At 51.4% G+C, this 11,035-nt stretch overlaps 1 protein-coding gene across 1 annotated transcript; it reads right to left on the bottom strand.

Moving 5' to 3' along the window:
• Positions 1 to 2,342: 2,342 nt before the first annotated feature.
• On the bottom strand, positions 2,343 to 6,760 carry DLX5 (distal-less homeobox 5). Its single transcript, XM_032753464.2, has 3 exons — positions 6,198 to 6,760; positions 4,139 to 4,323; positions 2,343 to 3,018 (listed from the first exon to the last, which is right to left on the bottom strand). The coding sequence occupies exons 1-3, from the start codon at positions 6,550 to 6,552 to the stop codon at positions 2,689 to 2,691; spliced, it is 870 nt and encodes a 289-aa protein (XP_032609355.1). The 5' UTR covers positions 6,553 to 6,760; the 3' UTR covers positions 2,343 to 2,688.
• Positions 6,761 to 11,035: the final 4,275 nt, after the last annotated feature.

Genomic DNA, 11,035 nt, shown 5'->3' with positions numbered 1-11,035 from the left:
CCGCACCAGAGAAGAGGCCTTTGCGAGTGGAAGAAGTGAGGTTAGCACAAGGGAAGGAATCTTGAAACCAAGTCTGTGTCCGCGCGGCGTTGGGCTGGGCCACCTCGCAATGAGGCTTTAGTGATCTTAACGACAAGCAGCCTCAAACCTAGGGTGGAGGAGTGGTCACTTAAAAAGAGCTTCCCTCTTTCTCTAGAAGAATCCGAACCCTCCCTTCCCTCAGCTCGGCCGCGCCCGGTGAATAGGGATGAGGAAGGGATCCCCCTTCTTTTCCACCAGTAATGGGGCTGGGGAGATGATAGGGACAGCTGGAAAAATATCTGCCCTCTTTGAGTGCACAAAGGAAAACAGTAAGTTCCAAGCACATTCTTGCCACTCACAGGCAGCCAGTAGGTGAGAAATATTGGAGGTGTGCAGTGGGTGCGCCCTCACCCCCAACCTTCCCAAACACGCACCCCTTGGCAGGGAGAGGCGTCCGCGCAGGGGAAAGCGAGGCGCTGGCACACCGCGGGCGCGGGTTTCTCCCAGTCGGAGTCGCCAGAAATAAAGCGCTAGCTCTCGGTGTAATGGAAACTCCCGAAATCCTTACAAAGCAAAGAAAAAAAGCAGGAAGTGGATATCTTCATCTCTTCCCCAATCCCCCTATTCTCTGTAAGCGCAGAAAACAAAATGGGGCACCCTTTGGCTTCCCGCCCCCCCGCCCCCCGCAAACCTTCCTATTGCCCCCTCTTCCCCGCACCCAGTGCTCCTTCCGAGAAAGTACGGCTGGAGTGGATTGGGGAGACGGAAATATTGAGTCGCGGCCGCTGGGGTTGCGGGAGGAGGGGTCCACAGGCCAGGCTGCCGGGAGTAGTTCTGCCTCGGAGCCAGGCTGCGGGGTATGTCTAAAGAGCGGTCAAAATACTGATTCCTCCAAGAAGCAAGCTGTTCCACACTGGCGGGCCTGGTAACTCTTCTAGAAAAAAAGTAAAGGAGAAGAGAACGAAAAAAATAAAGGAGGTGGAAGGGAGGTAGGGAGAGAAGAGGAGGAGGCGGCAGGCAGAGAGACAGAGAGAAAAAGAGAGAGAGAGGGAGGGAGGGAGGAGAGAGAGAGAAACATGTAGGTAAGGTAAATTCCCCTCAGGGCACACAGCGTGCCTTTTCAGGTCTAGTCTCCCAACCCTGGAAGAGCCTTCTGAGAAATCCTCAGTGACAGGATATAATTTTTTATGCTCTAATCTACCCCCACTTTAAGAAGGCTCTTTTGTCACATTTATTGCTGCCGACTTCCTAGCTGTAAAATATTTCACATGCATCTTGTAATTTCCAACGCAACATTTTCCTTCGTATCCTAAGGAAATAGAGTCCGGCTCACTGAAGGACGGCCAGACAGAAAGACACCTACAATTCAGGCCTGGGTCTTTAGGCGCAGTGCGTAGCTCTGGTCATGCTGTTGATATCTACATGCAGGAGTGCAAGAAGAAGGAAGGGACACAGGGCACAGCTGCAGCAAATCCTTCCTCTCTGTCCCAAAGAAGGCTTCCCAAAGGAGAAATCCTCGTAAACAGATTCTATTTTGCATCATTTAGAACCTGTTTTGCCACTGTTTTATGTAAAAGCAAAACAGAGGAAGCCCCTTCCTGAAAAAAGGAAGGAAGGGAAATATTAAGAGTATTATCTCACACAAAATGAAATCAACACGGCGCCACAATGCTTTCATTCCTTCCTTTCCCCAACCCTGAAGTTCCCTCTTCACAGTATCTGCAATCTTTTCATCTCTCGAAAAGAGCTGATACATTTATAATCATACTCCAAAGAGTCCAAGGTTCTATCATTTGCCATGCTCCAAACATTTCAGGTTTTTAAAAAATGTAATAGGTATGAGGGGAGATTTTTCTTTTCGTTTTCTCATCTCTGGAAACTCCCTTTGAAGGGTAATTTGTCTAATTGCTCTGGCACTACACAGAGGCTGATGGGTGGGGGCGCTTCTCCAAGATAATTGCTTTGAGCTTAGAATTCAGAGGGATTATTGAGGGATTTCTGTTGCCTTCTAACTCACATACAGGGTGAGAGGAATGTATTTTTATTTCAGAATTAGTTTCTACCTGAAACAATTATATATGATATGGCAGTACTATAAACATGCCATATATGTATTATATATATATATGCACACACACACACAAAGTATAGCATTGAACATATATACATATACAGTCTGCATGCATGCAGCCCCAACTTCTGTTTTCCTTTTTGCCTTGTTGGATCTCTGCAGAGCTTGTCCTTCTTTAGTTGCCTTCAATAAAACTTCACTAGCCAGTTATCAGAGGGGCAGAATGAAGTATTTTTCAGAAACATTCTGCTTTTCATGGTCGAAATAATTTTATTTATCCAGAATATACAGTTTAATTCCTCTATCTACACTTATTTACATGGCTAAAATAACATTGAAAAAAGTCTTTTGAAAAGTTGAGGTCATAGATTTCAAGGCACCATTGAAAGTGTCCACAGTTGCGCAAAAAAAGTCCTCTGTAAAAAAAGGGGGGGTCCTTTGAAATGCAATAACTTACATGCAAAAAAAAAAGCTTTACACATGAATCTTTTTGTTTCAGTTTTCCGAACTTCCCCATATGAATTCCTTTCTTTATGATTTCCTAGAACAGCAAAACACAGTAGTCCCAAAAAAGAGAGTAAGAAAGAGCAGCCCATCTAATAGAGTGTCCCGGAGGCCAGCGCCAGCGGGTGCTGTAAGGAGCCGGGCGGCGGCAGGTGGGAATTGATTGAGCTGGCTGCGCTTGTGTACCAGGATGCAGAGTTCTCCAGGTAGCTGGACGCTGGGGACTGGTTGGAGGTCGGAGGGTGGGCATGAGGGTGGTGGCTGAGCGAGCGGGACGAGCCCTGGGGCTCCCACACCGCTGGAGACTGCGGCGAGTTACACGCCATTGGGTCGCTGGAGCTGGGACTGTGCTCCGGGGGCATCTCCCCGTTTTTCATGATCTTCTTGATCTTGGATCTTTTGTTCTGAAACCAGATTTTCACCTGAGTTGGGGAACAAAGGCACACGTTACCGGGACACTCAGAGGTCGCCCGCGCCTTCCCCGGGGCGGCGACTGGAGGCATCTTCGGGCCTCTGGGCGGCCCAGCCCTGCCTGGCGTCTCCCCGCCGCTTGCGGCCTACGGCCCAGAAGCTATGCCTTAGGCAAACCATGGAGCTCTGGTCCCAGAGGACGCCCTGGCCGGCTCGGTGCGCCCCGGCCCAGCGAGGCCACGACCCCAAGGCTTGTCTTTCGTTTGGGCTGGGGGGTGGGGGACGCGAGCGCGGCGGGTGTGCGCCCGAGTGTCCGCGGCGGCGGCGCGCCTCGTGTAAGCCTGCGCAGGACGCGCGGAACGCGGCGAAGGTCTTCAAAACAATCGCGGGAGCCCGGCGGGGAAGGGGCGTGGGGCGGGCTACGCGCGCCTGTGGTGAGAAAAAGGAGCGAGCTCCCAACCTCCCGTCCTATTCCCTTCACTCCCTCTGCACCTCAGAGAGGCCAGAATCTGACTGCAGCTCTTGGCGGCGACTCGAACATTCTTTATGCTTCCGTAGGCCCCAGCTGGGTTGGAAGAGTAAAAGGAATGGGACAATCCAGGAAGACTTTCCCCGCACAATAGCGCCCCCCACCTCGCGACCCTCCGGCGGCCGTGGCCTGAAGCTCCCGTAGGCTCAGGGCACGACCCTTCAGTTTCTCCGCTCCAGGCGACGTTCTCAGCCTTTTCTTAGCCTGAGACCACCGCGAGGACACCAGGCCCTGCTTACCCCGAGGAGGCTCTACATTGTTAAGAAAACCAGATAGCTTCTCTGGGCTGCCAAGGCCGCCTTAGAAATAACCCTCCGCTTGCTTTCAACCCGCGAAATTGGCCCTAGAGCTCCGGAGGCCCGATGAGGGATGGGGGCGGGGGGCGCGGTTAGTGGGAGGCATCTCCAGACCGCTGATGAATCCCATCCCCACCGTCTCAAGGCCTAACTCACCGAGGGAAAAGCTTAGGGGCTGGTGTCTTTGGGTCTGTTAGTTTCTCACGGGTACTGTCGAAACAGCTCCAGTCCCATCAAGACTGAACCGCGCGACCCAACCAGACGTGCAGCTCAGGCAGGTCTAGTGCCTGGCAGCGGCGTATTTACCTGTGTTTGTGTCAATCCCAGCGAGGCGGCCAGCTCGGCGCGTTCCGGCAAGGCGAGGTACTGAGTCTTCTGAAACCTTCTCTGTAATGCGGCCAGCTGAAAGCTGGAATAAATAGTCCTGGGTTTACGAACTTTCTTTGGTTTGCCATTCACCATTCTCACCTCGGGCTCGGCCACTTCTTTCTCTAAATAATCAAAACAGACTTAGTTAAAGCTTGTCACCAGACAATGCCCCTTTTGCGGAAGGGCCTCAGATAGAGTCCTAGAGTTTCTTAGCACGCAGTCTTCACTCTTTGCCCATATCACCACCTTTGCTTTCCAAGACCGCGATAAATATGCTCCTCCCCCAAATATGAAAAAGCGGGATAGCCTCTGATTAATTCCTACTCTGTTCATTCAGATAGTTTGTGCAAAGCGCTTCCTACAACACAGCTTTCTCCTTGGCATCTGGGATTCAGCTCTTGCGGTGGTTCCTTCTTCTCCTGGACTTGTTTTTACGCCCACCCTGTGCTCCCCCGCGTTTCCGCCCCTCCCCAGGCTTCAAGAACACCAGCCCCTCCCCAGGCTTCAAGGAGGCGGCCCTGGGCCATGACCCCGCTTCTGTCGGCGTCTGTTCGGGCGCCCGCAGAAGCCAGAGGCTTGGCCAGGGAAGACGCTAACCGAGGTCTCCAAAGTTCAAAGACCCACAAGCAAACTATGCTCCTTCACTTCAGCAGCAAGCGGTCGGGGCCGCCGCAGACAGAGGGTCGATTATGCAGCCCCCATAATCTCGCTGCAGATCTGCGAGGGCACAGATGTGTCTGGTTTCTTTTACAAATAGACTTAATATGTTCTTGGCAAAAAAAAAAAAAAATCTTCCACTTATGCACGAAATACAGAGAGAGTGAAAGAAACGAAGACACCTCAACCCGGGGCTCTCTTTCAATGTTCAGCAAGAGTCACACATTGAGAAGGAACCGGTGGTGGGGTGTTTTCGTAGGAAAGGGGCGGCAGGTCAGGACGAGATTCTCACTGTCATGAGTATGGGTTTGGGCGGGAGGGGGCGGGATTGCCAAACGCGTGCTGTACAAACGTGCCCTGGGGCTACAACTCCCCTTCCTCAAAACTACCACCCCTCTGGAACTGACGGAGAACCTCTCTAGGGTGTGTGTGTGTGTGTGTGTCAAGTTCCAGGGAGAAGTGTGGAGGATGAGGGCTGTGGTCTCAATTCTGCCAGAGTAGGGGATGCTAATATTAGCAGGATTATTAATGTGCTGGTGGGAAGAGATCAAACCTTACCAGTAAAACCTCTCCGCCGAGCCTCATGCCTCTCTCTTACCGCCCAAGCTCACTAACCCTCTTAAACTCTCTAAGTTTCAAAGTGGACGAAAAAGGAGGACGGAAAGACAAATTGTGGGCGCCTATGGAGACAGAAAAAAAAAAAAATCTATCCTACAACGTGACCCCTCAGCAACCCTCCTCCACCTTTAAATGGCTTTTTGTTTTTGGAAATGGCTGGATAAACCGCAAAACTCTCGGCGCGCTCTTCTCTGGCTGGCTACAACTCCTTAACCCCCCACCCCCACCCAGCGTGCTCAGGGCACCCGCACCGTGCTAGCTTGTGGCGGCTCTCAAACTAATCCTGACTTGAGTCTTTCAGGCAGCCTTCTATTCCCACTCGAACCAACACAGCACGCTTACCAAAATTCCCAACAACTAACCTCCTCTTTATTACGCAAACGCCAGGAGCTGCTTGATTCTTTCTTCTCTCCACCCCTATCCCCTTTCCAGCCTAGCCGGCTTCCTGGCCGGGCAAGCTGGGAATTCAGCGACTGAAGGGCCTTGGAAGGTGCCGGAGGGGAGAGACGCTAGTTCGAACCTCCACAGGGCTCTCCTACTAAGAATCCCTAAAATGCTGGCCCGAGAAACTCTCTTTGTCGGAGGGTCTGAGTCCTACTCCCTTCTGCCGCGTGCGCCCCCACTGCAGTGAACCGCTGTGGCCCCCAATCTACCACCCCATCTCGCGCCCCCAGCGTCCTAGTCGCCCTGTATCTGCCCAGCCTGCCCCCTGTCCATGTACCTGGCTGGTTGGTGGCGCTTGGGACGCGGTTGTAGGCGCCGCCGTACTGGTGGTAGGAGCTGGCGTAGCTATAGTCGGCATAAGCTTTGGCTGGGTAGCTCCCGGCGGAGCCGTTCACGCCGTGATACTGATACTGGTAGGGATTGAGCGCTTTGCCATAGGAAGCCGAGGTAGGAGAGCAGTAGCCGTGCGGGGCTCCCCCCGTAGGGCTGTAGTAGTCAGAATCGGTAGCTGACGACTCGGGCAAAGTTGGCGATTCCTGAGACGGATGGTGCATAGCTGCGGACGTCTGGAACGGAGCTTGGAAGTCGCCGGATCGGATGCTGGGGACCCTTCTGTCAAACACTCCTGTCATCGCTCACGGGCGGCGGCAGCGGCTGTCCTTGCTGTTGTGGCGGCGGCGGCTGCCCGAGTTGGCTGTGGGGCTGCTCTGGTCTAAGCAGACATGGCTGTGGGAGCGAGGGAGGAGGAGGAAGAGGAGGAGGAGAGAAGGAGGAGGCGGCGGCCGCGGCGAGGAGGAGGCTGGGAGTCGTGAAGTCTCTGTCTCCGGCCGGCTGACTGCTGGCTGAGGCGCAGCACAGCCTTGGTTAAATCCTTAATTGCGCGCTTACGCACAGCGGGGTGGATCTGGTTCTATTGGCCAGGGCCTCGGGAGCAGCAGTAACACCCTAACTCGTCCAACTAGTTTTAGCACAACAAAGCATTGCTTAAAAAGGGGGTGGGGGGTACGGAGGGGGTGTGTGTGTTTGTGTGTGTGCGCGCCCGCGCGCTTGTATGTGTTTTTGCTTGTTGTGGAGTGGGGAGGGGTCTCAGTCTATTTGTTTTTAGTAAATTCCAAAGACATCGCAGAAGCCACAGAAGGCTCTGTGATGTCTGGGGACAATGTGTTCCAATCAGAAGCCTCAAAAGTGCACATGTTTTGGGAATGAGGTGGGCGACCATCTTTCCTTGCTCCCCACTACCCCGCCCCCGTGGGCTGCACCAAAGGCGAGTGTAGAATTAAACACTGATACTGAAATAGGGAGTCAAGGTGCAGGGAGTGGGGAGCGGGGGGATGTAGGATGGAGGCAAGAAGGAAGGGAAACAGCATTTTTTTTTTTTTTTTAGTGGAGTGTTGGGAGGCAAGTTGTAACTTACATGTTTTGAAAATTTGCTCTTTGGGGAAAGAGGCAACTTCCTTTGCAGTAGATGAGTATCTCCCGGACGCGGGCTGGATAGGAATGCCCAAGAACGCGCAATGTCCATTAAGCCGGTGAATGGCAGGGAGAGTTCCTGCAGCCCAAAGTCCTTACAATGACTTTTAAAAATTACTGTCTTAAACAAATATAACTTAAGGAAGCCCAAATCCTCGTTGCTGGCTTGCAAAAAGAACCAAACAGCTCCACTTCTGTTTAATATTTTCATCTATTTTCAAGCCATTGGAATAAAGGCTCTTTAACTATGTTCAGTGGCCAAAGACTCCCGCAAAGGTGAATGGATCCATGTATAACCTGCCATGCCTCCAGGAAAGAATGGGAAAGTCTCGGAAGTGGGGAAGGAGACAAGGATCAAAGCCTTTGCAAAGTCAGATGATGCTCATTGATTTCCCCCTCCTGACTCCATGAATGTGGCACTCGAGGCCCAGTCTCTCCATTTCCCAGACCCGGATTTCTGTACCCTCTCCCCTTTATTTCCTGCTGCAAAGACATCCTACTTAGCTCGTATGCAAGGGAAGAAAGGATTCAAGAATCATTCAGTTGATACACGAGGTCTAAACTTTGCTCTTCAGGAGGTGCTATCCTTGTTCTAGTCGTGATCCAGCTGGGAGTTTAGAAAGTCAACATAAAAATCTCTCCCAATCCCCGTTGTTACTCCCCTCAAATAGGCAACTCCAGGGACTGGATCCTGATTTGGGGCCTTCCTACATCTTCCTTTACGGGGTCCAAGACCGGCAATCTGGGAGTTCCACAGGCTATCTAGGGTTATCTGGCCTCCCCTCCGTTTTCCCTCCTACCAAAGAAGAAAGTGTCTGTGTTAGTTGTGTCTAGTATTAGTTTAGCCTTACTTGGAGTGTGGAGCCACTCGGGCCCAAAACAGGCCGACAGGTAGAGGTAGGGTGTCTGGAACTCAGAGCAAGATACAGCCCCGCTCAGGAACTCCAAAGCAGAGTTGCCGCGCGTGCACCGACTCCCTGCCTTTGCGGTCTGGACTGCACCAAAAAAACACAGCTATTGTCGCACTTCCTTTCGGGGGAAACTTCCTTTCGGGGGCGCCGGGAGACTGGCGCCCAGCAGCATTCTCCTTCTCCCACTGGCCCGAGTCACGAGCTTTGGGCCTGGGCTGCCGCGGGCTTCTCTGAGATAGACTTCAGGGTAAACAGAGCTGCAGCTGCCAGCCAGCCCTGACTCGGCGCTGTCGATTACCGACAGGCTGTTAACCGTCTAGATGTAGGCTGTGAGGAGCTAAAGAACGGCGGGGAAACATGGGGCTGCGGTCCTGGGCTCTGCTCTGGAGAAGTTATCGGCGCCCATCGAGTCACCTGATACACACCCTGCCATTTAATTACAGGAATCGCTTCCCCAGATCAATGCCAAGGACAGTTCAAAGCACCTCCCGGCAAAGACAAGTGGGCAGGGAGCCAGGCCTCCCTTCCTCTGGTCCCCTATCTCCGACACTTTTGGTTAAATAGAGATTTGAGTTACCACATGGTTATACTGAACAGGGTGTTCCTAGCAATGCCCTTACACCTTGCTGAGATGGCAGATTCTAACCAGGATGGGATTGGAAGCTACAGAATTGGGGCAAAATTTAGAAGTTCGGGATCAGATTGAAAATAATGTTACGATGTCAAATTAGTTCTAAACCTTGCTAAACTTCACCCCCCCCAAAACCCCGCGGTCAAAATGGACATTCTTTCCCACATTTCATAAAAGACAAAAAGGAGTGGGGCGGGAGGGAAGAATTTAACTTCGTTTCGGTTCCTAAAGCATTAGAACGTTGGCCCTCACGCACACTTGAGCCATTCTGCTTCTGGGTGAGACCAAATCTGGATGTGTCTCTACAGGTCCAGAGCCTCAACTTTCTTGATTTTGTTCCTCTTTTCTAGGTTGACCCCACTCCCCACTCCACCCCTTCCTTAAAGGCAGCCGGGAGGGAGAGGAAGCACTAAGTTAAAAGCAGCGGAGAGTCTGTTCACAATACAGTTTTATTTAATTTCACAATATAGGCATTGTAGCTCTGTGCACTGCCGGCTGCTCTGCGGGCCTGTCTGCGGCTTCGGACCCACGCTCAGGACATACACCGGCCGGTATCCCGGCTCTCAGAGCAGCAAACTTTTGCTGGTGTTGTGAGGTAGTTCTCACACTATGGCCTCCAGCTTTTTCCTAAGGCCAGCGGGCTGGACGCTATTGCCTCTCAAAATCCACCGACAAATCCAGCCGTGGAGAAACAGCCCCACGGCATCAAACTCTTCCAGCAGTGCGCTTCCCGCTGAGACACGTAGGAAGAATGTAAGTAATTTCATCTTTTAGTAGCCGAAATCTGCAAAGGGAGGGAAGGGGAAGTAGCAGGGGGAACCGTAAGATAAGTGCAAGTCTTTACCACGAGCGCCACCCAGTGTCCTCGAGCAACATTGCGCAAATGGCAAACCCCAGGCTCAGTCACTGGCCGGACACCAACCGGTCCTTAGTGTTAGAGTTCACTCCCAGGTGGCTTTCTTTATCTGTACTTCCAATACATCTTTCTCTCAATTCCCATGCCCTTTCCTTTCCTTCTTGCACATTCATACTTTTCCTTCCTCCTCCCACCGGCTCACCTTTTTCTGGGTCACCTTTTTCTTGGTGCCCCCGCCCCATCCCTCAGTTCTTGGGTGTAAGGCGCTCCTTCAGTGTCCCCACCTGGGGTGACTGGAAGACATCAAGCATGACTCTCCTTTCCTAGCCTTTTATTATTATTATTATTACTATTATTATTATTATTATTAGGACAGAGTCTTGCTTTGTTGCTCAGGCTGGAGTGCAGTGGCGTGATCTTGGCTCACTGCAATCTCTGCCTCCGGGTTCAAGCGATTCTCTTGCCTCAGCCTCCTGAGTAGCTGGGATTACAGGCATCCACCACCATGCCCGGCTAATTTTTGTACTTTTAGTGGAGGCAGAGTTTCGCCATGCTGGTCAGGCTGGTCTCGAACTCCTGACCTCAAGGGATCCACACAACTTGGCCTCCCAGAGGGCTAGGATTACAGACGTGAGCCACCGCCCCCGGCCGCCTTTCCTAGACATTTGTGAAGAAGCAGGCCCTCCTTTAGTTAGATGAGGTGCTTGGGAAGCTTTCAGTCATTCACTGCTATGGGCTGAAAAGAGTGCCACTGAGTTTGCAGGGAGAGAGCCGCGGAAGGGGGTGGGGTAGCAGAAAATTTTAATAACAGCATTTACTCAGCTTTCTCCACGTAGCCTATCTGGAAATCTATTTACTCATAGAAGTGCCAACAGTAGAACACCTTTTCTTTTGGGCTTGAAACTCAGAAAATTCAGTGCAGTTGAAAATATTTAATTTACGAACTTAAGATATTTTTAATATGGAAACTGTCATTTATATAAAACATTGTACACATCAATTGGATGTGCATAATTCAGGTAAATAAAGGACCCCTTAATATGATGCTAGCATTGTATAGGCACACTTGGTATAAAAAGCACTTTTTGACTTTATCAGTAGAATATTCATTCTTTAAAAGTCCAGTTTTGGGGGTGAGGTTTATTTTTCTTTTTATTTGCACTGCTTTATCCATAATCTTTCTTTATCTGTCCAGTGAAAAATGCTCTGAGCAATTCACTCTTATCATGATCCATTTAGAGTACTTT

The sequence above is a fragment of the Hylobates moloch genome, unplaced genomic scaffold (assembly GCF_009828535.3).
Source record: "Hylobates moloch isolate HMO894 unplaced genomic scaffold, HMol_V3 SCAFFOLD_1, whole genome shotgun sequence".
NCBI lineage: Eukaryota > Metazoa > Chordata > Mammalia > Primates > Hylobatidae > Hylobates > Hylobates moloch.
Note: the sequence above shows the minus strand (reverse complement) of the source record. Positions and strands in the feature narration are given on the sequence as shown.